The sequence below is a fragment of the Delphinapterus leucas genome, chromosome 15 (genome assembly GCF_059928025.1).
Source record: "Delphinapterus leucas isolate spDelLeu-1000000601 "Yukka" chromosome 15, BTC_Dleu_Yukka2, whole genome shotgun sequence".
Lineage (NCBI taxonomy): Eukaryota > Metazoa > Chordata > Mammalia > Artiodactyla > Monodontidae > Delphinapterus > Delphinapterus leucas.
This window is the reverse complement of record NC_143143.1, coordinates 16,982,252-17,008,707: the sequence shown is the minus strand read 5'-3', so window position 1 is coordinate 17,008,707 and position 26,456 is coordinate 16,982,252. Positions and strand designations below refer to the sequence as shown.

The window sequence follows — 26,456 nt, the reverse complement described above, 5'->3', positions numbered from 1 at the left end:
GGAAAGAGAAAACTGTGGGTTTGGTTTATTTACCCAACAAACTAACCATCAATGTTTTTACTAACCAAGGACTGGGGGTAAGGGTCTTATGCTGAGCCCCCCCAGATCACGCCTTTCTCTGACCCCCAACTGTACCATTCTCTTCCCTGATCACTTCATTTTGATTCCTTTGTGCCCCATGAAGACAATTCAGGCCCCCTCATCAGCTGTGAGGCCAGACGAAAACCTCTCTTAGCTTCAAATTCCTCATCTGAAAAATGGGCACCATAGAAGTGCCTGCCACAAGGGTGTTGGCAAAAAATGGGCACCATAGAAGTGCCTGCCACAAGGGTGTTGGCAAGGATTCAACAAGATCCGGCCGGTGAGAAGTTTTAACAATGTCTGGTGCACATGAAGGGCTCAATAAACGTGAGCTAGCATTGTTTTTAATTAACAATTTTTTTAATGCTTAGCTTTAAACATCCTGTATCAAGCCCTGGAGGAGCTACACGGACAAGCTACAGGGAGATAACTGCAAGAGTTGGGGGGCGTGACCTTCAGGAAGAAGCTAGGAGAGACCTCAAACAATTGAGAGGCTCAGCTGGCCAGCGAGGGCCCAGGTACTCCATGGGGCAGAGACAGGACAACTCCACTGCAGGACACAGCGTTGGATTTAAGTGTGTACATAAAGGAAAGGGCAGGGAGTCTGCGTTTTTACACAAAGGAGAAACTTGGTGAGAGGCGGAGGTGAGGTGGGGGGACCCCACCCCAAAGCGTGCAGATATTTCCCAGGACGAGGCATTCCGAGGCCTCCATGGGAGAGGATTGGGCTGAGCGGAAAGCAGGGAATTTTAGCCAAGATGTCCTTTAAGGTTAATTATTATTAAATCATTAAATTATTATTATTATTACATCCCAGAGTAAAAATTCAAGTCCTGAGTGCACATCAGAAGTGAGTCTGATGGGGTGAAACTGGTAAGGGGTGGGACCCTATTCAGAGTGTCTTTGGCAAACAGCCGGCATCAAGCAAGTGGTCCCAGGAAAGTTCAGTGGGGCACCCCTACAGGCAAGACAGGGCAGGCAGCACCCCGGGAAACCTCTGGTTCATGGTCCCGAAGCCTCATCCAACATTTATCCTGCAAATAGGTATTGAAGACCTTCTATGCACTAGACGGTACCCAGAAACTGGGCATGGCAATGAACAAGACGTCTGGGGCCCTGCCCTCATGGAGTGACATCCTATGGGTAAGGGGGACAAGAAGCTGGTGACCAAAGGCATGCCCCCAGAAAACTTCAGGTGTGCCCAAGTGTGATGGGGGAGATAAAAATGGTGGTGAGCTACGAAGATGGGGAGGCCCTGCCTCCAAAGGGGGATAGGGGGGTCTTCTCTCCAAGGGACCCGGCCTGGGAAGGCGGGTCAGGAAGTCCCATTGGAGCTCAGGAGGAGCCAGCCAGGGAAGATGTGGGGAAGGGCATTCCAGGCAGAGGCAGCAGCCTCCCCGGGTTTATTTCACACCTTCCTCTCTCTGTCCCTTAAACCAGTCAGGCCAACGCCGTATTCAGGGCAAACTAGCGGTTGTGGCCCACTCCTGTCTACATGAGACTACACACATAGCCCACGCTGACATCGAAGAGCTAGGCAGGCACGGGGAGTTTTAACCTTGGGCAAAGAGGTCAATTCCACTCAAGAGGGTCCCCAGACTTGGCCTCGGAGCAACATCGTCTGGGAGGTACCGGGTGGTGTGGACCAGCATCCCCAGCATGTGGTACAACCACCGCCAGGCAGCTTTCCCCTGAGTCCTGCCCTAGCCTCAATGCCTGCCTCGGGGACACTTACTCCGGCCCTGCCTGCCTCCGGCGGCAGGTCCAGGAAAGGGTGCGAGGCCGAGGGAACAGTTTGATCTGCCTTCTGAAGAGTCCCCCCCACCCCGCGCCCCAATTCTGATCCGAGCCTCGCCGAGCTGTCCCGCTTTCCCGCCGCATATTCTCCCGGGCAGGGGCCGGGACGCGAAGGGCTCCCTGCCGGGAACCCACCAGACTGCCCCCACTCCTCACTCCCGTGCTGCCCAAACCCGGTCCGGGAGCGGTTTAGTGCAGACTGGGGATGGGGGTGGAAGAACGAGCCCCTCGGCTTCTGGCTCTGTGGATCTGCGGTGGAAGGGGCGGCTGACAGCACCAGTCCCTGCGCCAACACCATCGCCACCCCAGGCGGGAAGGGATGGATGGGAGTAGCCAGTGCCCCGCGAAAGGAAGAGGGGGAAGGGGCGAGCATGGAGATGAGTTCTGGCTCGGAAAGGAACGGGGTGGGTGCCGGGAGACGCGCCTCTCCAAGGCGCGGCGACGTCCCCACAGGCGCCTGGTGCTCGGAAGGGGCACGAGCTCTGCCCGAACCTTGAAACGGCGGAGCGTCCCGAACGCCATCATTCGACACCCCCGGACCTGCCCACCGCGCTCCCCGCCCCCGAACGCTCGGCCGAGCCTGCGGAGCGCGGGGCACGGCGTCCTGGCGGTGGCGCGGGCCCCCGGCCCGGGCGCGAGGAGGGAGCGCGGGTTTGGGTCTGGGGCGCCGGGGCCGCGCAGCCCGGGGGAGCCGGGAGCGGAGCCCCGGGGCGCCGCCGCTCACTCACCGAGCCCGCCGAGCTCCTCCTCGCACGAGTACCAGATGCCGGTGTGGAAATTCCTGAAGAGGAATCGGTCGTCGCCTGTCTCCCAGCTGTAGAGCTCGACGCCAGGGGGGCCGTTCCCCGCGGCGGCGGCGGCGGCGGCAGCGGCGGCGGCGGGGGCGGCGGTGCCGTTGGCCGTGGCGTTGGCGCCCGAGTTGGGGCAGTTGGTGCTCCCGCCCTGGCCGCAGACCGGCTTGGGCACCCGCTGCGTGCCCTGGCACCAGTGAGTGGTGAGGAAGGCGGTGGTGGCGAAGAGCAGCGCCAGCAGGTTCAGGGCCACGGCCAGAAGCGCTCGGCCGCGGCGGTTCGTCTTCATGCCGCCCGCGCCGCCGGGACTGCGCCGCCGGGGAGCTCCGCGCGCGAAGTTGGCAGCCGGCGCCCCGCGTCAGCGGCCGCTGCCCGCCGCGCCCCGGGGCTCGGGCGCCTGCGATGGGCGGCGGCGGACGCGGCGCTGGCCCATGCCCCCGCCCCCGGGGTGGGGGCGCGGGGGGCGGGCGGTGGCGGAGCGGCTCCTGCGCGCCCGGAGCCCGGAGCGCGAGTGCACCTCGGCGAGGAGCCGCTGGCGCCTGGCAGCGGCCACGGCGCAGGGACGCGCGCCCCTCCGTGGGGAGACACCTGCAGGCGGCCGGCGACACTGTTCTGGTTCCCGCCCTCACTGGGAGAGGGGGCGCCCCACGCCGGTCGCTGGCGGGGGCCCGGCAGAGAAGGGCGCCCCCTAAAGAGACCCGCACCCGAGTGGAGAGTCTGAGAAGGAAAGAGAGTGCCAGAGAAGGCGCTCTCAGAGAAAGAGGCTTCCCACCGGGAACGTGAAGCAACAAAACCAGCCAGGAGGGGTCATCTCACACAGGAACCAGAGAAGTCCCGCCCTCTGGAGAGAAGGGCAGAGCCTGCTGGGGCTCCCCACGACGAACATGGACCCGCAGCACCCTCCCCTGGAGGCCCGGTAGGGAGCCCCAAGAAGGAGCCCCAAAGAGTCTGAGCTGCAGAGTTGAGTTTTTTGGGCTTCCCACACCCAAGAAGCAGCAGGGCCCACTGAAAAGGATGCCTCATTACTGATCCTGGAGTTGCAGGACCTGTCAGGAGGGGTACCTCACCAGAAATGCGGGGTTGTAGAGTCTAAAGGGCTTGTGCTTCCCCTGGGGGTCTCCCAGGGAGATTTGGGCTGTGTGAACCAACAGGACAGGCTCCCCTGGCAGGATGAAGCTGCAGTCACCCGGGCTCCTTATCATGGCATGGTACGGCACGAAGGGTGGCAAAGAAGTGTGCCACACAGGATGCCAAGTGTCGGATATGACGAATGGGACTTCCCCATGCAGGCATCCCCACCCACCTGAGATCCTTAGCAGTATGACCCAAGGAGATACCACACCAGACACAAAGTTGTTGCAGTTATCAGGCAGGGGTGCCCTACAGAGGCTGCCAACCCAGAATCTCCAAGGTGGGGGGTGGGAACAGAAAGGTCAAGAATACTGACTTTGGGGTCAGGTGACCCTGGGGGCTTGACCAGCTGTGGGCTTTGAACAAGTTATTGTACTAAACCTTTCTGAGTCTCAGTTCCATATCTATAAAAGGGAGGAGGAATATTGGGCTGTCGGAATGAGATCACACCTGCAAAAAGCACTTGGCACCTAGTAGGTGCTCAATAAACGCTGGCCATCTTTATTATTATTATTAACATCTGAACCAAGATCAGAGGATTAAATTCACACAGACCTTTTCAGGATCTCTTGTGCAAGGTGGGATTGCCCAACTATGAACGCTCCATCCCCACCTCTGCTCTAAAATAACCACGACCCCTGAAGCCCCGTCACACTGCAAAGCACAGGGTGCCCGGATGCCCAGGAGGTGCAACAGTTAATTGCATGTTGATTACAAGAGCTCATCTGAATTCTGCCCAAGCTGAGAACCGCTCCAACAGCCCCCTGCTCGTGGAGTGGCAGGGCTTGCAGAATTCAAGGTTAACGGATTGCCTTACTCTGGTGGGTGAGCCTGTGCTCCCTAGCTGCTGCTGCTGTGCCTGGGGGTAGGTGAGAATAATTGTAGCCAATGTTCCTGGCAGGAACCCATAGGAAGGATGGCCAAGGGTCTCCAGACTTGTTCATTAGATCCCTTTTCCGGCCCTAGGCAAGGCGTTCCCAGCTATTTTGAGGAGGACCTCCATTCAGTATTGAGGGTATTGGTTGAGAGAGAAAATACATCATGGCCAAACAGCTGAAAAGAATTCAGTGACACTTTTAAACGGCCGAGCAGTATTCATCGGAGCAGTACCTGTACACATTTGAAAACCAGTCCCTCAGATGTTGGCTTGAGACGGCGGTTCATGTGCATGTGTGTAGCACTCGGGGACCTACAGGCTGGGAACCCTGTCCTGGGCATTCAAAGCCGGGAGAGCCCAAGTGACATATGTCTCAGGGACCACACTCTCTTAAGAAGTACCCAGAGGAAGCACAGAGGGGGTTGAAATTTCCATCTAAGACAGTCTTCCACTCTCTGAGTGCCCATTGGATGCTCAGCACCGGAGAGAAAAGAGCATGAACAACATTAATAAGTACGTTGTAGAGTCGGCAGGTGTTAAGAGCCAAGGAGAACAATAAAGGGAGGAGGACAGGAGTGAGCGTAGCAGATTGCGATTTTAAATCAGGGCTTCAAGGAGATCTCACTGGGAGGTTGACATTGGAGCAAAGGCCTGAAGGAGGGTGGGAGCAGGCCATGGAGATATCCCAGGAAAGGAGGTTCCAGGAAGAGGGAGCAGCCAGTGCAAAGGCCCTGAGGTAGGGGATAACTGAGAAAGCAGTGTGGCTGGAGATGAGTGAGCAGGGAGAGTAGAGAGGTGATGGGGGGAGGGGACAGGTCATCGTGTGTGGAGTCAGTTACAAGGACTCCAGCATTTATTCTGAGTTGGGTGGGAGCCTGGGGAGGTTCTGAGTAGAGGAGAGACATATCTGACTTGGAGTATAACAGGACCACTCTAGATGCTGAATTAAGAAGGGGGAAACAGAGACCAGCTGGGGGCTAGTGAGTGAATCCGTGCAAGTAATGCCAGCGGCTCAGACCAGGGTGGTTGCAACGAGGTTCTGCATCTGTGTCAATTTTCAAAAGCAGATCCAGCAGGATCTGAGGTGGGATGTGTAAGACGCCTTTGAGGTGTTTGGCAGGAGCTCCTGCAAGGACAGAGCTTCCCTGTGCTGAGCCCGAGCAGGTGGGGGCGGGGCGCGGGGAAGCTCCAAAGTTCTGACTGATGTTGCCCTGGACCTTGTACTCGAAGTGAGGATAAGGACGAGGGGGGTGGAGATTGTGCCACCAGAGGGCGCCACTGCATGTGTCTACACACCCTTCCGGAACCGAATCCAAACTCATGAGCAAGCCCCTTGGATAGGATACGTATTTTTATCCTCAAATAATGTTACAGTTGCCTTGGGTGTGGACAGGTGTTAAAGAAAAATTATCCATGACACTTGTTAAGACGGTAAGGCAGCCTTTATTCAGGGACCACTGCAAAAGGAGTTTTGCCACAGGAGAGAGATTGGGCTGAACTCTGAACACAGCGACAAGAGGGGATTTATCGCCAAGGGGCAGGGGGGCGGTCGGTGGGCGGAGGAAACCTCAGGGCTGGGGGGATTCTGGCTAAAGCGACTTGACAGGATTCCTGCTGAAGGCGGCCCAGCAGGGTAAGCTGTCTGGAGTGGGGAATGAGGAACTTGATTGGGTTTCAAGGATGAGGGATTCTTGCTAAACTGAACCAGTAGGATTCTTGCTAAAACTGGAGTAAGCCGGCCAAGGACAGAGCCTAAGGTCAGGGCCTAGTTGAGAAAAGGGCTCAGAGGAGCCCGACTAAGGTTTGGTCAAGGAGGGTCTTTGCCTGGGGTGGGGCTGAGGTGGGGAGGGAGCTTGTTTAGGAGGCCAGAAATGTGGGCCCAAGCCCCTGTCCCCTCCTCTTCAGACACTGTCAAAGGCCAAGGCCTCCTGTCTCCCAAGACCCCCGACCGGGGATTGAACCCCGGCCACGGCAGTGAAAGCACCGAGTCCTAACCACTGGACCAGGGAATGCCCCCAATGCCTCTGTTTAACCTGCTCAAGTACTGCCCTCTGCCGGCCCCAGGACAAAGTCTAGATGCCCCAGTTTGCCTTTCCAGGTCCTGTACGGCTGGCCCTGCCCACATCTCAGCCCCTCCCATGCCGCCGACACACCAAGCCACTTTGCGCTTCCTGATAACCGTGGCCTGGGACAGTCCCCCAGGCCTCGCCCACCTCCCTCCCTCCCCCTCCCTCTGCCTGGATGCCCTGGCTGTGCTGATCCTGTGCGTCCTTCAAAGTGCTCGTCACACATCGCTCCACGCATGGCAGAGCCTTCCTTGGCTCTGTCCATCTCCGTCTGGCCCTTCATCACCCCTCCTGTGCTGTGATGTCTGTGTTCACGCTCATCTCCCCCACGGGCCTGGGGGTCCCTCAAGGTCACCTCCACCGGCAGCCTGCAGGCCAAGTCTGGCCCATGAGCATGTTTTGTTTGGCCTGGTTGGAATTGGCCTCCACAGGGTGCTAAATTTTCATGAGTTGCCAACATTCAATAATCATGATTTCACATAAAAACCTAGACTTTCAGCTTCTCTGGCAAGATCAAGTTACCTGCCGACACCGGGCCTGCATTTTTGCCTGGCAACCATTGCCAAAGTTCCCCGTAAAGCGGATCACAAGGGACCACAGTCCCACTGGGCCCTTCCATCGTTAGGGACACCTGTGGGGAGCCCCTGGGGGCATTCAAATTTGAGAACCTGGAATCAAGGCCCCAAACATTTTTGATAACACCATGTAGCACGTCTGTGGTGCTAAAAGTCAGGGTGATGGTTAGTCTCGAGGTGGCATAGTGACTGAAAGGGGCCCCTGGGGGTGGGGCTTCTGGGGGTTGGTCACACAGGTGTGTGCACTTTAGGAAAACTCATTGAGCCATACAGTTGGGAACTGTGCCCTTTTTTATATTCAACAAAATTTACCAGAAAAACTGTTGCTGTTAATAATCCAATTCATACTTTTCAGGAACCATGAATATGCTTTGAAGGGACATGACCCGAATGCATCTCACTTTCTACTTGGAGTGAGCTGCTGCAAACACTCTTGCCAGCTTCTGGGCCTCCTAAGTCGCTTCCTGTTTGCTTTTTCTTTTTCAAAAAAATTTATTTGTTTTTATTTTGGGCTGTGTTGGGTCTTTGTGGCTGCACGCGGGCTTTCTCTAGTTGCGGCGAGCGGGGGCTACTCTTCGTTGCAGTGCACGGGCTTCTCATTGCGGTGGCTTCTCTTGTTGCGGAGCATGGGCTCTAGGCACGCGGGCTTCAGTAGTTGTGGCACGTGGGCTCAGTAGTTGTGGCTCACGGGCTCTAGAGCACAGGCCCAGTGGTTGTGGCGCATAGGCTTAGTTGCTCTGCGGCATGTGGGCTCTTACCAGACCAGGACTCGAACCCATGTGCCCTGCCTTGGCAGGCAGATTCTTAACCACTGCGCCATCAGGGAAGCCCAGCCACGTCCTGTTTTCTAAGCCTTCAAAATAAAGCTTGGGAAACCAGAGCATCTCCGGCCTCCAGGCCCTCCTAATTATAGCAAGGAATTAGCCAATTTCCAATTACTGGTGAGGTTTTTTAAACATTGACTCCCAAGGTATCTAAGCCTAATACACACTTTACTCCCTGGTTCAGATGCCTCTCCAGGGCTTCAGTGAAAGCCGGCCTCGCAACGCTGGTGTGTTTATGAGGCTGCCTGCTGCTTGGGGCTAGTGTTCCCAGGGGAGCAAGGGACCCTGGAGCTCTGTGCAATCAAAGAAGTCCCAGAGTGTGGGGTCTCCAGAGGAGGAAGGAGCCCACTTCATTAGCAAGTGATCAACTGGAGTTTTCTTTGAAACTGTCTTAACTCTTCCAACAACTATTCAAGAAGAATTTAACAGGCCCTGGCTCTGTGCTAGGCTTTCAACGAACAAGACCAACCAGGTCCATACCTTCATGGGGCTATGTTCTAGAAGAGGAGACAGCAATGAGCAAGGAAACCGCTCGTACATTCAATAATTGCAGATGGTAAAACAGGATGCAAGCGACAGCAGCCAGGGGCCTCACTGAGAAGGGACGGTTGAGCTGGGATGTGTTAGCAGATGTCCCGGATCGAGGGTGGAAGGTCTGAATTTTAATCCTGGCTCTGCCACATCTGGGCCACCCCTACCTCTCAGAGCCTCAGCTTTCTCATCTGTAAATGGGGAGGAGGAGGGGGCATCAACACATGCTGAGCGTCCTCACCACAGGAGGAGACTTCCATCCCCTGTCACTCTCAACCCTCACAAGGCTAGTTGCCTCCATTTGACAGATGAGGAAACTGAGGCATGGAGAGAGAAGACGCTTGGAGTGCAGGGGGTTGGGGAAAGCTCCTATCCCACGGCCTTGAACATCAACCCAGGAGCTAACGTCTTACCCCATCAGTGATGAGGATCCAGTGATGACTGTGGAACCTAGAGCATGACACACCCAGGGCTGTGTTTCTGGAAGGTTGCACAGGGGGCCGGCAGGGTGGGTGGCTGGGAGGTAAGGAGTCCTGGAGGTGTGTCAGGAGGCTCATGCTGTGGTCCACACCTGCTCTGGTGATGAGACGGAAGCCTGGGCTTTTTATCTGGCCGTATTCACAGAGAACAAACAGGCTAGGGCACGCATGCACCGCAGGACGTCTGCTCAAAAATGTGCTCAGAGGGCTTCCCTGGTGGCGCAGTGGTTGAGAGTCCGCCTGCCGATGCAGGGGACGCGGGTTCGTGCCCCGATCCGGGAAGATCCCACATGCCGCGGAGCGGCTGGGCCCGTGAGCCATGGCCGCTGAGCCTGCGCGTCCGGAGCCTGTGCTCCGCAACGGGAGAGGCTGCAACAGTGAGAGGCCCGCGTAACGCAAAAAAAAAAAAAAGTGCTCAGAAACCACAGCCATAGGGTGACCAACAAATCAACCTCAGCTCTGACATCCGGGGCAGGACGGAAGTGAGCCAGTCCTGGAGAGAAGTGGGAGGAGGACAGGAGGGCCTCACACTGGTCCCCACCATCAGCAGTGATGTCCTCTGGATGACAGGCCAGGGAAGATCTCAGGGGGATGGAGCGTGGATGAATCACGAGAAAGAGTGTGGGAACATTTATTTAGGACCGAGGGCACGTCAGGCACTTTGGCCAAAGGGATGTAACTGAACCCTTATGGAATTCTTAATCTCAGCTGGAGAAACTGAGGCTCAAGAAGTAGCAGGGCAGGGGCCAGAGTCCAGGGCCTGGCTGTCTGTCATCTTCAGGTGAATCAAGTGTCCAGGTGAAAGCCCCATAGCCCACTGACTCCCCTCCTTGTTTCCAGCACTCAGTGGGATTTTTCTCAGTCCTCAGGGGCTGTAGCTGGTTTGTTTTACTCCAGTCTTGAGAGGGGACAGTGAGGAAGGCTGGGGAGAAAACAGACATTCTAAGGTATCTCCTGAAGCCAGCCCTTCTTGGGCGGTCTTTCTGAGTCCGTTTTTTCCCCCAAGCTGTTTTTTGCTTCCCTCTTCTGCCCCCTAGAGGCTGAGAATGGGGCAGCAGGCTCTGCTTCCCTGGACCCCGAAGAAAGCCCCCTCTCTCCCCATCCACCCTCCACCAAGAAGCTAAAATTGCCTCCACAGTGACCTGAGGGACACCTGGGACTCGATTAGGTGATTGAGAGCAGAGGTCTCCAAGTGGGCATAAAAGTTTATAAATTACAAATATATTACCAGCAGTATAAAGCATATATAAAAACTAAAAGAATTTAAAGGAGGACATAAAGATTAAATAAACACGGCTTTTAAATGTTTTTATTTTATTTACTAACAGTGTAATAGACCTTTTGGCCTTCCTTTAAACATTCTTTATAACATATTTTTACAGTTAGCAATGCAACTGCATACGCTTTCTTCAATTTTTTGAAAAACATGGGTTAACACTCCGTGTTGTCGTGATTCAGGAGTCTGGTTTTGTGTAGAGTTACTTCCATACTTGATTTGGCTGTTAGAGAGCTTTCATTTGGATTTATACAAATATGTCTAAATCCAAATGAAAGAAGCACCTCATGGGCTGTGCTTTCTTTCTTTCTTTTTTTTTTTTTTTGCGTTACGCGGGCCTCTCACTGTTGCAGCCTCTCCCGTTGTGGAGCACAGGCTCCGGACGCGGCTCACGGGCCCAGCCACTCCGCGGCATGTGGGATCTTCCCAGACCGGGGCACGAACCCGTGTCCCCTGCATCGGCAGGCGGACTCTCAACCACTGCGCCACCAGGGAAGACCTGGGCTGTGCTTTCTAAACACCAATATTCATATTTTAGTCCCATTCTCAAAATAGGGAACAGTTTTTGGTGAAATCTGGCTCACCTACATTCATCTTTCTAGATATCCATCACTAAGTCCGGCAAACAAATCGGAAGACAAATGGATTCAAAACCCCCTGAAAGTTTTCTTTTTGGAAGCTTTTTGAAATTGGTTGGAATCTTCCATTTTCAAGTTCTTGAAGTGTGCAGGCTTGGAGAGTTTCTAAGGGAAACATACTTTCCTTGCTTTTTGGCAATACAAGCTCATAACAATGGAAACATTTCCAAACATGCTTTCAAAATGCTCTTTCCAAAGATGTAAGAAAGCAGTTACGTTCTCTCCCATTGTTTAAAAGTTACCTTCCCCTTAGAGGAACAGATTAGGTGCTTTGTTTTCAGGGGGGCAAATAGTCAACAGTCACGTGTCACCCCAGAAGAGGTCAGCGAATGTGGGCGCTTGTCTTTAAATACATGAGCCTCATCTCCAGACTCAGCAGCTGTTTGAAGTCATACTCAGGGTCCCTCCCCATCTCGTAACAAAGTATCACTGAAGAGTCTTCTATGCAAAGGTCTTGTTCTTAGTAGTAATAATATAAATCATAAATACGGTGATAGAGAATAGGGACTCTGTGTCAGGCACTTTGTAAGCGGGCTCAGACGGATTAACTTACTATATCCACGAACAGCCCTGTGAGGCAGGTCCGATTCTAGACCTTTTTGAAAGATGGAGAAACTATGGCACGGACGTGGCAAAACCATGAGAAGCCAACTGGACAGCATGTTTAGGACATCGTTGTTGTGACTGTGACAGATGATACTGGCAAAGGGGAGACTGTTGATGGGGCCAGTGTGAGAACATGGGGACCCTCAGACTTGGGAACCAGAGCTTCCCCCACCACCCAGGAGACACCATAAGCTTCTAGCGGATTTGAGTCCAGGCCTGTGGTTTCGGCACAGCCTCAAGGGACACCCACACTCTAATGGGAGGCGAAGGACACAGAACTCACTGAAAATGGGTGAATCTTGCCTGTGCTCGCACTGCCTTATCTTCCTCGGGTTTCTGATCGAGACATATATTCTGGAGCCTCTTACCTTTACCACACAATCTGTTAAACAGTAGAGATGCTCACACACACACACACACACACACACACACACACACATACACAACTGCCTGACACTCCTTTTACTGGTTTAGTCTCCCAAGTAAAGCAAAGAGAAAGACGATTTATTGAACATCTACTAAGTGCCATATGGTGTACCCAGACCTTTATACGCATGACCTCATTTTTTCCTTGCAATAGCCCTATGAGTCAGGGGCCCTTGTATCCCCATTTTAAAGATGAGAAAACTGAGGCTGAAAGAGGAGTTGACCTGCCCAAGGTCAATGGCAGAGCTAGAGTTCAACCCCAGGTATGTGACTCCCATTCCTGTGGCCCAGGATACTTTGACCTGGCAGCCATCACTTCTGGAAGTTCCACCTGGCAACTCTCTGAGTGGTCAACTCTGTTCTGTGTGTTGGGAGGGGGTTTTGTTTAGTTGTTTGTTTTTTGGTTTTCCTAATGGAATAAATTTGACGTGTAACATTGTGTAGAGTTTTTGAGCAGAAAAGAATTCTACTGAGTTAGAAGAGGGTTTCGTTAAAATAGGTGAAGGCAGTGAAGCATGGAGAAACAGAAGTAGGAAGAATGGGATGTATTCCATTCCTGTCTCCCCAGGAGTGAGGAAAACCAAACACTGGGTTCAACCCAGTGCAAGGGAGAGAGCTCCCTCATTGGGGTAAGTTTATCATGAAGAGAAAATCTACCGCCTGACCAGCACCCCTGAGGGGAGGCTTCCCCAGGAAGGGACTTGGCTGGGGTTTGTGAGCCAAGGGTGGGCACACAGGGGGTGGATTTAGGCTGTTGAGATGAATAAATGAGGTAGATCCCATCCTTGGCCCACATTCTTTATCCATCCTGTATCTGTACCCTTTGTCATTTTACACTGTCCTTCCACAGTGGGCGGGGCCTGCTTCCCTGCCTCTTGACTTTGGACATGGCTTTGCCAAGAGCATGAGGTCAAGATGTTGGTGGCTTGGTCCTCAGTCTAGGCCTCATGAGATCTTGCAAGTTCCCACTTGCACTTCTGTCGTCGCTGTGATCAGAACACACCTGGGCTAGGCTGCTGGCCCCAGGAGGGGGACCTTGACTGACAGCCCCTCCTGATTCCCAGATACGTGACCAAGCCAGCCAAGACCAACAGACCTCCCTCGCCAAGTCCAACCTGCCTGGATTCCTGACCTCACATTCTCACACCACGCCAGCTCTTTCTTAGATGATGGGGAAGTTTCTCTTTCCCAGAAGCCCCAGCAGATGGCTCTTGACGTCTCACTGTAGACAGAGAGAATAGGATCCTCCGACTGGCTTAAGACAGTCAGGACCCACCCCTGGAGCTGCCGTCTGGGGTCAGTCCCTGCCCAAACATCATGGAGGAGACAGAGAGAGGTGGCTGCAACAATTATCTATTGCTGTGTTAACAACTTGCAAAACTTAGCAACAATTACTGTTTCTCATGATCCTGTGGGTTGGAATCTAGGCAACTATACTTCTCTCTCCTGGTACCATTCGTGGGCTGCAGTCTTCTGACGGCTCGACTAGGCCATAGGATCGATGAGGAGCTCACTTGTACACCTGGAAGCTGGTACTATGCTCGGTGGGGTGCCTTAGTTCATCACGTGAGCCCCCCCCTCCAGTCAGCTAGACGGGGCTCCTGTTTTGCATGTGTCTTGGAGGTCTTAGAAGGCACAGGTGGAAGCCACAAGGCCTCCTAAGCTCTGCCCTAGGCACACACATGGAGTTACTTCCCGGCATTGGTCTAAGCATTTCTGCCCAGATCTAAAGGGAGAGGGAGTACTGCAAAGGGCTGGTAGGTCTGCAAACAATCCCCACAGGTGATCAGGGCAGATACAAGAGAACAGATTCTGGATGGCCAAAATGGCCAATGACCACCACGAGAGGGCAGAGGGAAGCAATGGCAGAGAGGCCTTCCCGGGCAGTGGGCGGATCTTTCTGCCCACGGGTGCCCTGGCAACTCAGCAGGCGATGCCCCTAGAGACAGTGCTCGTGTCAAACACAGGAATGTTCCTGGGACCTACGCCCAGGGATAATCTTTGAGATCAGGACGGTAGCGGCTGGGATTACATGTCTCCCTCACTAAATTGAGTCATGAAACTTTTATTAAGGGATCTAGTTTGTCAACGTCAAGAAAACAAGGCAATTCTGGGCAGACCCATTAAAAGCAAATCCTTCTCCACTATCGCCATCGCCGGTCCTGGAGGAATTGTGAAATGACAGGGTGAAGAGGCGGGTCGGGGGTGGCAGAAGGGGCTGTCTAATCTGCTAATTGCATACAAGGTGCTTTCCCAGGCCCCTAAGGATGCAGGCACAGCAGCCACATCCAATTTCCCAAGGTTTCTTCGCAGAAAACTGCCTCCTTCACAGACACGAGTGACAGCTGCTTCCATCAGACACGGGAGTGTGTACCCAGCCACTTCTCCATCAACCAAGAAGGAGGGTCAAGTGTGGCTATGTCATTTCCGGAACCTGAACACCCCCCTCCTGCCCCCTCTGACTTAAGGCATCAGGGACCCAGACCTCCTAGCTGGAGAGACCCTCTGGGCCCCCTGGACCACTCTGCTCAGGGAATGGGGCCACACAAAGCCCCCACTTGGAAGACTATGATGTCACCCACATCCAGATTGGCCATCTCGTAGATATGTGTTGCTGGTCAAGCAACTTAGCCCCTCTGAATGTAAGATGGGTACGACAGTGTCCACTTAACCTATGGAAAACTCCTGGTATGACTTTTTTTTTTTTTTTTTAATGTGAGCCAAGATTTTAAATCAGGAGATCGAATACAAATAATTGGATTCTCCAGCTTCTTAGGGACAATCTAAAAGTCTGCCAGCACTGGGCCTGCATTCCCAGCTGGCAGAACTGGCTGGAACTGAGTAACTGTTTTAGATTGGATACAGTCTCTCCACTTTGCCACAGTCCCCACCACTCCCTATTGTCTTATATCAGATCTACTTTGCTCATTCCTATCCCTGACCTAATCCCAGCAGGCACTGGAGTTTGCCACCACTGGGTTAGAATTTTAGTTCCACTGTCCTCAGAGCTCTACCAGATTGTTATCCCAGAATCCACTGTCACTAAACCAACAACTCAACATCTGATCTTTGTAGGGAGCCGTCATTGCCTCCTTCTGCATCCTCCATTGCTCCAGGCACCAGGGGACTTGGAAACCACCTCCCTAGCCAGGCATCTGAGTGACCAGATCAGCCTTCAAACGTCCTTGTTCCTCCCTGTGGCTGAAGATCCTGGGGTGAGGCCTCTGCTTTCAGCAGTTTGCAGGACCCCAGAATCCAAGTCTGTTTTAATCCTCCAGGCGCTTAGTCTGCAAATGGTTTCATCTTGGTCTCTGGGCTACTTGACTGGAGCATCCAGCTGCCGTCTCTGATGTTTCAATCCTTCAACAAATCCCCATCGAGCCTCTGTTACAGGAAGCAGCAGACCAAGGCGCATGGGCCAAATCCAGCCCTCCACCTGCTGCATTCTGCCCACAAGCTAAGAACAGTTTTTACATTTTTTAATGGTCGAAACAAAATCAAAATAAGAATCATATTTTGTGACACATGAAAATTATATGAAATTCAAATTTCAGTGTCCGCAAATAATGTTTGATTGGAAAGTAGCCATGCCCTTTCATTTCCGTGTTATCTGTGGCTGCCTGCAGGCTCCAGGGCAGTGTTGGGCTGTCGCAACAGAGACGTACGGCCCACAGCCCACAGAGCTTCAAATGTTTGCTCTCTGGCCCTTTCCAGAGAAAACCTGCTGCCCCCTGCTCTGCTACATTCCAGGCCCTGTTCTGGGTATTGGCGCTACAGAACTATTTCCGCTGCCTGGTGCTGCATAACCAAGTACCACAAATTGAGTGACTTAAAACAACAGAAATGTATTCTCTCTGAACTCAAGGTGTCGGCAGGGCCATGCTCCCTCCGGGGGCTCCAGGGGAGGATCCTTCCTTGCCTCTTCCAGTTTCTGGTGTCTCCCGACATTCCTTGTGGCCGCATCCCTCCAATCTCTGCATCCCACCTTCGCCTCTGGGTACATCTTTTGGAGACACTCATCATTGGATTTAGGGCCCACCGGATAATCCAGGGTGGTCTCATCTCTAGATCCTTAAGTATATCTGCAAAGACCCTTTTTAAAAATAAGGTTGCATTGGGCTTCCCTGGTGGCGCAGTGGTTGAGAGTCCGCCTGCCGATGCAGGGGACATGGGTTCGTCCCCCGGTCCGGGAAGATCCCACATGCCGTGGAGTGGCTGGGCCCGTGAGCCATGGCCGCTGAGCCTGCGCGTCCGAAGCCTGTGCTCCGCAACGGGAGAGGCTACAACGGTGAGAGGCCCGCGTACCACAAAAAATAAAAAATAAGGTCGCATTTACAGGTTCTGGGACGTGGGCATATCTTTGGCTGGAAGGGGTCATCATTCAACCACTACAAGTGGTTTATTGCCTTCTAAAATCTTCCATTCTTTTGAAGGGAGACTAATGATAACCACTTACCCCCACCCCCCCAAAAAAAAGGCCCTAACAGGTCAGGTGCTGATGAGGGCTGTAGGTGAGCTCCAGGGAGGTGAAGCAGACGGAGAGGAGGCTGTTTACATACCCTGGAGCAGAGACCACAGGGGAGTGAGCCTTGCAGACCCGTCGTGGGGGGGGCAGGGTAGGGTACGGGGGTGCGGGCTCGGTGGACAACAGTGCAGAGACCGGAAGAGAAAGAATGTGAGAGGAGCAGCAAGGGGTCACTGTGTGGCCGGAGGGAAGCGGGCAAGACCGGAAGAATGGTCACCATCTCTGGCTGAAGTACCACTGGTCAAGGGGCTACTAAGTTCCAGGTCCTTCACCACATAGTAAGAAGGACTCCTTCCTACCACAGTTCTTGCTACGTACCTGCAATTGACGCACACACGCTCGGTAAACTCCCTCACAGCCCTAACTTGGAGCTGTCTTGATCATCAGCCTTCCCTCAATTATTTTGATGAGTAAACCGAGGTAGGTGACTCATGCGAGGTCCCTTAGCCCAGAGGCGGCAGAGCTGGGATCCAGGGTGATCAATCTCTCACAGCCCATCCGTGGAACCTTTCTTTTTCTTCTTCTTTTTTTTTATTAATTAATTAATTTATTTTTGGCTGCGTTGGGTCTTCGTGGCTGCGAGTGGGCTTTCTCTAGTTGCGGCGAGCAGGGACTACTCTTCATTTCAGTGCATGGGCTTGGCTTCTCGTTGCGGAGCACGGGCTCTAGGTGCTCGGGTTTCAGTAGTTGTGGCACTCGGGCTCAGTAGTTGTGGCTCGCAGGCTTAGTTGCTCTGCGGCATGGGGGATCTTCCTGGGCCAGGGCTCGAACCCGTGTCCCCTGCACTGGCAGGCGGATTCTTAACCAGTGAGCCACAGTTCTTGCGGGGTCTTTCTTAAAACAGAAGGAAAGGGAAGGATGCTGGGTTTAACAGAGTTAAGCCTTGCCCAGATTGCAGAACAAACTTGTTTTCTCCAACAGCAGGAGACTCTGGAGGTGCTTGGGAGGAGGTGGCTGGTCCTCCTGCTTTGACTTTCAAGGAAGTCAATTATCACAGAAAACAGCCTTCACAGTCAGAGCTCCAGGGCAAGCACGCATGCGTCATGTGCGGTCTTGACAGGCCGGCCTGCGCCAGAGATTGCTGAGCTGGTGCGGTGTCTGCTGTCGTCCGTGTGGAACCCAGGAGCTTTTAGGGGCCCGAGTTTGGGGTGGGGGTCATGGAAGCCTCAGTAAGGACTGCTGAAAGGAAGGACTGAGACTCCCCTCACCCCACCACCTGCCAAACAAGGCAGCTGGGGCAGGACATCAGCTCCCACCTGGGTAGTGCTGGGGCTTGGGGAGTAGTACTTTGTACTATTGTTGGTTTTCAATTATTGTTTAAAATTCATATTAAAATTAACATGTCCAGGTTTGGATAATCAAATAATATCTCATAATACTCTGCCCACTCGCTCTCTAAATTCCAGCCACACTGGCCTCCCTTCTGTTCTCTAGCACATCCAGCTGATTCCTGCCCCAGGGCCTTTGCACTACTATTCCTCCTTCCTGAAGACCGCGATTGGGTCCCATTGGGTCTCAGCTCCAGGTCTTGAGGCCCCCGGCCGTTCATCCTGACGTGCAGGCGTCCCATCCCTAGCACGGTCTCCTTCCCTCGGCATGATCCCAAACGGCCACGTTTAGTCATTTACGACTGTTGTTCATTTATGGTCTGTTCTGTCTTCTCCACTGGAACACCAGCTACATGAGGACGGGACCAGGCCTGCCACTCACTGTTGAGTCCCGTGGGCCTAGAACAGAGCCCGGCATGTAGCAGATTCTCCCTGAATGTTTGTCAAAGAAAGAAGTGAAGAAGCAAGTGGGGGCCGGGGGGAATGGAAGAGGCAGACACAGCCACAGGCACCTTGCCCACCTCTTTTCTCAGTCTGCCTCTGGCGAATGGAACCCAACCCTCACCCACAAACCTGACCCAAGTATAGCAGCTGCCCTTCTGGGGGAGCAATGGGGGCAAGTAGAAAGGAGCCCTAAAGAGATTCTTCTAGAAGTCCATCTCAGCCCAGACTCAATGAGGTGGCCAGAGAGGGATGCTGGCTTCAACCACCCAGTTGAGATTCTTTTCCATGGCATGACTAATAGCATGGGCTCCTTTGTCAGACACGTGTGTTGGGATCTGGGATCCATCACTTACAACCCTGTGCAGGACATTTACCATACTGACCTCCATTTCCTCATCTGTAAAGCGGCGGCAGTCTCACTGATGCTGCAGACGTTAATTCAGATAATATGCAGGTAACAGGCCGCCCAATGAGACTTTTTTTCCTGTTTTGTCTGTGCTTAGCAGCTAAGGTCTGAAGCCGAGGACCAAAGCTGCCAAGGATCCCACGTTCTAAATAGAAGGAGGCTCTGTGAGAATTGTATAGACAGACAGGGGATGCCTTTAAGGAAAGGCATCTCGTTTGTCAGCTGGATGCTGGTAGAGGTAGAGGCTCCACAGGCCCACACTGGCACCCCTACAGGAGAGAAGCATGGGCAGAGAGCTTCCTCGGGGCCCACGGAGGTGTGTAATGCATCTTTATTTTCAGCCCTTCTCCTGCATTGTGGGGTAGAAGGTGGGGATGCGTAGCAGTTAACTAAAGGCCAAGATAACACTGTGTAACAAAGAGCCACAAAACCTCAGTGGCATCAACAGCACACATGTATTTAGCTCAGGAATCTGCAGTGACGGGGTTGGATGATCTGGAATGAGCTGGCTAGGACAGCTCTGCCGATCTCCTTTGGGCCTACTCACATGTCCAGGGGCTAGCTGGGGTCAGCTGGTCTCAGCTGGGTCATCTGGGCAGCTCCACGATCTCAGCTGAACTCACACTCACGTCAGAGGGTTGGCTGGGGTCTGCTCATCTCAGCTCGGCCTGCTCGCCTGTCTTGGGGTGGCCTCGGCTCCTCCCCATGTGTCCTTCGTCCTCCTCTTGGGATCAGGAGGGTGGTCCAGGCCTACTCTTTTCATGACAATAGTAGAGGTACAAGGAAGTGAGCACGAGGCCTCTGAAGGTCTAGGTCAGAACTGACATGCTGTCACTTTTTTTGCCAGAATTCGGCCTCTGTTCACCAGTGCCGGATAGAAACGCGGAGACAGAGTTTTGGGTGAAGGAGGAAAGAATAGCTTCATTGCTTTGCCAGGCAAAGGGGGCCACAGCAGGTTAGTGCCCTCAAAACTGTGCACCCCACCCCGGAGCGGGTGGTGAGGAGTCTTATAGTGTTCAAGGAGCAGGGCGTGGTCAGCTCGTGGACATGCTTCTGATTGGTTGGTGGTGAGGTAATCGGGAGTCGGCATCATCAACCTTCTGGTTCCTACTAGTCTGGAGTCTACGCGCTTGTGGGCAGTGTACAGTTAACTTCTCCCACCTGGTGGGGTTTTCAGTATCTGCAAAACAGCTCAAAGGACGTGGCTCAGAATATTATCTATAGTCCTTGAGGAGGAACTAAAGGTCCTTGACTTTGATTAATGGCTAAAGTATTATTATATTGTCTTGCTCGACTGTTTTCCTTTCTTTCTGCATTTTCTCACTTCTCTGATTAAATTTATTCTTTGACTAAAGTTTTTCTACGGACAAAAGACAGGCAGAGGACATGGGTAGGGGTCTACTCTAGGAAGGCCTCATAGGTCCTGCTTGGTTACACTTTTACTTTACCTGACTGGCCAAGGAAAGTCCATGGCCAAACCCAAGTTACACTCCTCTGTAGTGGGAGGAGCTGGAAGCCACAGGCAAAGGGCAGGCATAGGAGGGGTGAAGAACTGGGGCCGATAGGGCTCCACTGCACAGGGCTTGGCTCCTGGAGTTTGGGGGTGCACTTGGGAACCTGGCATTGGTGGCATTTCTGGCCCAGAGACTTCTGAATGTGAGAGGCCCCCTGTAGGGACCCTGGCCCACAGATGATCTCCACTTGAAGGGCCTGTGGTGGTGTGCACCTGGGGAGACCAGGGGAAATCGCATTTCTTCTCTGTGGCCCTCAGAAGGGTAGGAAAGGACTCTTTTTATCCCCAGTAGAGATTAGAGGAGGAAAGGAGGTCTCAGGACCACTCCTGGGACCACAGAACTGAGACATGGTGTGGACTCCCAGCCTGAGTCCATGGTGGGGATTGAACCATGGTGGGGTCCAGGTGAGGCTGGCTTCTGCTCCATGACGTGTGTGGAACCCCTCTGCAGGCAGTTTGCAGGGTCGAGGGGAGGGGAGGAGCTCTGAGGTGAACTGAAGGCTGAGATTTTGAAACATGCAGGCCTGAGCCTACGACTAAAATGAGACGGTTCCAACAGAAAGGGACCAGAAGCTGCGGAATCAGGCCAACATGGCACTGAGGGATGGAGTATAGTTGAGGGCAATTATGTGAATAATAAAAATACAATAAATACAATAATAATAACAATGCTACCAGCTAACATATACACCACTTCTTGTGTACCAGCCAGCATTCTAGTGCTTTATTTATTTATTTTAAATATTTATTTATATTATTTATTTTTGGCTGTGTAGGATCTTCATTGCTGTGCACAGGGTTTCTCTAGTTGCAGTGAGCGGGGGCTACTCTTTGTTGCGGTGCACGGGCTTCTCATTGCAGTGGCTTCTCTTGTTGCAGAGCACGGGCTCTAGGCACGTGGGCTCAGTAGTTGTGGTGCACGGGCTTAGTTGTTCCGCGGCATGTGGGATCTTCCCGGACCAGGGATCAAACCCATGTCCCCTGCACTGGCAGGCATATTCTTAACCACTGCGCCACCAGGGAAGCCCCATAGTGCTTTATTTAGATTTAGTAACTCTCTTAACCGTCACAACAGCCCTATAATACTGTTATTATATTAATCATTATATTATTATTATTATCTCCATTTCAAAGATGAGGCTGCGGCAGAGAGGCTCAGAAACTTGCCCAGGGTCACACAGCAAGAGGCAGGAGCCAGGATTTGATCCCTGGCAGTTGAAATTCTGAGGCTTGTAGCTATGCTGTCTCCTTATTTTTTAAGAAATGAAACCATTTCATGTTTACACTCCAGTGAGTTAAATGCCCCAATAAACCAGTCACTTAGTAGGTTCTCAAGAAATGATAGCTCCCTGGCCTATTCCTCCCAATGATCTGGGCCGCCTGACGCCCCGTTACCATGGTGACCCCTCCCAGGGGTGCCCAGGGGTGCCGTGGAGAGAGTTGAGCTGCGAGCTGGGATCCTAGGTTCTAATCCTGGCTCGACCCTGGCTCTCATATCTGGCTTGTTCCCCACTCTGGCCTCGGGCTCCCAAGCCATAAAACGGGGGCATTGAACTAGGCCGTGACCAGGGAGGCCATGTCAATACCTCCCGGGGAGGCCACGTGCTCTCTGCCTCCTCAGACAATTCCTGCTCTCCCAGACGGTATGCGTGGATGTGCATGTGTGTGTCAAAGTCACAGGCTGTGTCCCCAGGGTGGCAGCCATGCAGAACAGGGCAGAGCATCTGGAGGCAACAGGCGGCCATAGGGACAGCCCGGGAAAGCCTCACTGTCCACCAGCCCCCCTGGACCTGCCCAGACCATCCCTGGACCCCAGGGCCAGCACTGCGGGCGAGGGGTGCTCAGGAAGAGCCCCATCTGCGTCACATGTGGCAGGAGAGGGCTGACAAGCAAGCTGCCACCACACCTGGGCTCACAGCCCCGCCTGCTGTGTCTCTGAGCATCTCTGAGCTTCTGCCTCGAAAGTGAGGATAACCATGCACCTCTCCAGGGCCATGAGGAGTGCATGAGGGACCTGGGGGGATGCCCAGCCCGGGACCATCTTCTCTCCTGACACCTGCTTCATGTCTACACCTGGCCCGTGTGTCTGACACTTTGCTCAAGCTGTCTCCATCTTTTCCAATCAAGTATCAGCTGAACCCCCAATCACCCCGACTGCTGCTGACCAGCCAAAGCCAGGCCTTCTGCGCTATGGGTTACACACCCCAACGGCCCAAAGGAGCCTGTATCAGTAACAACCCAAAGGACCACTGTTCTACTACAACTACTGCAACCCAGGCTTGAAGCTGAATACTCTATATCCATCATCTCATGTGGTCCTTCAACAACCCTGGGAGGAACTCATACTAACTCCCCTTTACAGCTGAGGACTGAGGACCAGAGAGCCTAAGTGACTTGCCTGAGGTCACACAGCTAGACTGACTGACTTGTGCGTGGAAGCACAAGAGAGAGAGAAATCAGCCCACAGACAAGTGTAGCATCGCTTTACAATATTAAATCTAATTCTATGATTTAGTATTGTGGGGTTTTTTTTCATTTTCCCCCCAGTTTTATTGAAGCATAATTGACTTAGTATTGTTTTTATTTTTAATTACTTTGGGGTTGGGGTGGGGTGTTGGCACTACACTTTTCCAGTGTTTAGGGTCTGGCCCTACATCTAGGAAGCAGTAGAATGTGAACTTGAACCCAGATCTGTCCGAACCTGACTCTCAGGACCTCGACAAGAACAGACAGACTCTGAGCTCCACCAAGCTCCCAGGCACCCACCTCTCTGGCTGCATCAGCACCTCCAGAGGGCCTGGGACTGCGGGGGCAGGAGGGGCAGACCGAGGACGGGGTCCCCAGGCCAAGCCCCTCACACTGTCTGAGGGGAAGGTCTGTGGAGTGGGTCTAGCTGGAGGAGTCCTATGGATCCAGAAATACCTGTGTGGCCATCTAGTGGGCATAGGTCGCACACGCAGCTGCCCACCATCTTTTTTTTTTTTTTTTTTTTTGCGGTACGCAGGCCTCTCACTGTTGTGGCCTCTCCCGTTGCGGAGCACAGACTCCGGACGCGCAGGCTCAGCGGCCATGGCTCACGGGCCCAGCCGCTCCGCAGCATGTGGGATCTTCCCGGACCGGGGCACGAACCCGTGTCCCCTGCATCGGCAGGTGGATTCTCAACCACTGCGCCACCAGGGAAGGCCCATGCCCACCATCTTTTAAATAGCCTTTGTATCTGGGGGAAATTCTCGCAGTATGCGTCCATCTCCCGGCATAGAAGGCAATACACACGTCCCAGCCTCCCTGTCCCAGTCTCCCTGTTGCCATCACATGCGCCGACCTAGCATTCCAATTTGGGAGAGAGTCAAGTAGCTTCCTGGAGTAGGAGGCAGAGCGTGGTGGGGGACATCGAGATTTTAGAGGTGGTTGGTAGGACTGAGCAGCGGTTGGAGTTTAGCTCCTCATAGCGGATCTCCAAGCCTGATTAAGGGTTGCCCGGGCAGCTTCCTGTTCTCACCAAGTCCTGCTGGTCTACACTGAAAGGTGAGGCTGTTTGGACATGGTCATGAAGCGCCCCCTCCCTAGGGAAGCGAATGCTCTTGGTTCTCCCTGCTTGCCCCCTCAGAATGCAAGGCCAGGGCTGACCCCAAACTCTGCCCCTGGGAGGCTGGATCGGTGGGCAGAGGGGCCGGAGAGAAGACGGAGCGTGAGGATGGGGATGGGGAACGTCAGCTGTCACCACGTGCAAACTGAAGACCAGCCAGTGAGCAGCCGACCCCTCAGGGGTCACATGGGCCGAGGCTTCGTGTGGGCAGCGGCCAGCATGTTGCCCAAGACTGACCAGCAGGACTGATGCCCATCTGTGCCAGAACTCCGGCTCTGCCCCCTCTGACCTCACTTCTTGTTGCCAACTCCCTTTTCTACAGCCATGGCCTCTCCAGAGTTGTCTGGAAGAGTGGTGGGAGCTGGACCCCGGGGGGTGGTTGAAGGTGGGAGGGGAAGCCCTAACCCGCAGGGCCCGGGGGAACCGGAGGGAGGCCCGGTCCCCAGGGTAGGGGAGGAAAGCTGAGGCTCAAGAACAGGAGCCTGAGGCCTGCCCCAGGGCAACAGGCCACCCCCGGCCTGGAGGGTTGGAAAGGCAGGAGCTGCTCCACCACCCACTTAACTACTGGGCCACCAAACAGCATCGAGTCCTCAAGCCCACTCACTCTGATTTTCTACTCTGCTGACGGGAAGGTGGAGACTTCAGGCGCCGGTGACAACCTGCTGTGTCCTGGTGGGGATGGTAAAGGTCAGATGTCACAGGCAAGGGTCTGGCACGCAGACACACTTAGCTTCAGACACAGGATTGAGTCGGTTTCGGATATTCAGTCCTGAGGGGACCATGATCATCTAATAGTGGCCTTTTAGTCTGAGGATCCAAAGTCCAAAACAAGACCTGGATGTCCCTCCCCCAACCCCATAAAGACGTCTGCCTCCCCCCAAAAGCCATCTTGGAAAGAAGAGGGATGAGGGGGAAGGGAGACCTCTTGAGACAAGACACTTTTCAGTGGGGAGTTTGACAAGTCTGCCATGGACAGCTGTGCAGGTTGTTCACCATCCAAGAAGGCCTGGCTAAGGGAGCAAGTGTGGGGTGAAATCTTGCTTGCACTCCACTCTCCTGGTGCAGAGCTGCCCCTATTTGAAGGAAGAGGTGCCTTTTGAAATTCTCACAAAACTTGTCTGAAGTTTGAACTTTAATGGAATATTTTATCCAGAAGAGCCTGTTTTAAATCTGGAGAGAATGATTTCAGTTTAATGGGAAAATTTTTAAAAAATACGTTTTTCCGGCCACCAGTTTTGCAGTGTAAAATGAGATGATTTCTAGAAACAGGTACGTTTTGTGTACATCTGAGTCAGGTCAGAGCACAGAGTATATTTTGTCCGTCACCCCACACATGCGCACTGTATACACACACACACACACACACACACACTCTCTCTCTCTCTCTGTCTCTCTCTCTCTCTCTGTCTCTCTCTCGTAAGTAATTATGATGATATAAAGGACATGGACCACTTTCTTGAGGGCAGGACCCATGGTTATCCACGCCCCAGGCCTAGTCCTCGACCCAGTACTGGTCACAGTATAAACCCTCAGTGAACGTCTGGTGATGGACTGGCAGACTGAACAGGTGAGTGATGCATAAGTGATACACACCTTTGAGCTGAGGGTGGGTCAGACACGCATCGTTCTATTAAGGAGCCTTTGTTTGGCTCCATAGCCCCTGTGCACAGAGAAACCCCAAGGAGCCTTGTGCTCAGGGATGGACCGGAGTGCCCAGGGTCTCCCAGAAGTGCACTCCACCTGGGTCATCTATACAAACTGGATTCTGCAAACAGCTCTCAAAGCCGCCAGAGGAAGCAGAAGCAACTGTGTGGAGCATACTGTGCGTCAGGAAGCAGTCCTCTCCTCACATGCCCAGGCTCCAAAACCAGAAAGGGATGGGACCCGGCAGACTCGGTGAATCTGGGCCCCCAGGGACCCAGACTCCTGGCTCTCAGCTTCCCACTGTCCCCACAGCCAGCTCAGGCTCTGAGACTCCTCCAGCAGTTCCATCCACAAGCACTTCCTCTCAGGAAGAACAAATCCGACTCCAGGCACAGCAGCCACAGCACCTCTGGCAGGGAACAGAATTTGGAATCCCGTAGACCTGGTTTCCCGCCCTGCCACTTACAAGCTGTGTGACCTCAGGCAAGCCACATAACCCCTCTGGGCCTCAATGTCCTTCAAGTTCAAGGGTGACAGTGACAAATGTCCTGTCTCCTCGGCTCAGCAGAATATGAGCTTAGGGGACTTCTCTGGTGGTCCAGTGGCTAAGACTCCACGCTCCCAATGCAGGGGGCCCGGGTTTGATCCCTGATCAGGGAACTAGAACCCACATGCCGCAACTAAGGATCCCACAGGCCACAACGAAGGTCCCACGTGCCACAACTAAGACCTGATGCAGCCAAATAAATATTTAAAAACAGAGAGAAAGAAAGAGAGAGAAAGAGAGAGAGAAAGAAAAAAGGAGAGAAAGAAAAAGAGGGGAAGAAAGAGAAAGGAAGGAAGGAAGGAAGGAAGGAAGGGAGACAGAAAGAAAGAGAGGAGGGGAGGGAGGGAGGGAGGCGGGAGGAAACG

At 53.5% G+C, this 26,456-nt stretch overlaps 1 protein-coding gene across 2 annotated transcripts in view; it reads right to left on the bottom strand.

Moving 5' to 3' along the window:
- GSG1L (GSG1 like) overlaps nt 1-3,168 on the bottom strand; it is a 220,404-nt gene extending 217,236 nt beyond the window's left edge. For both annotated transcript variants that reach the window (XM_022588444.2, XM_089895986.1), the window contains exon 1: nt 2,607-3,168. In XM_022588444.2, the coding sequence (XP_022444152.1) occupies nt 2,607-2,958 (352 nt within the window). In that variant the 5' untranslated portion in view covers nt 2,959-3,168. The remainder of the gene's footprint in view (nt 1-2,606) is intronic.
- Between the last annotated feature and the right edge of the window lie 23,288 nt (nt 3,169-26,456).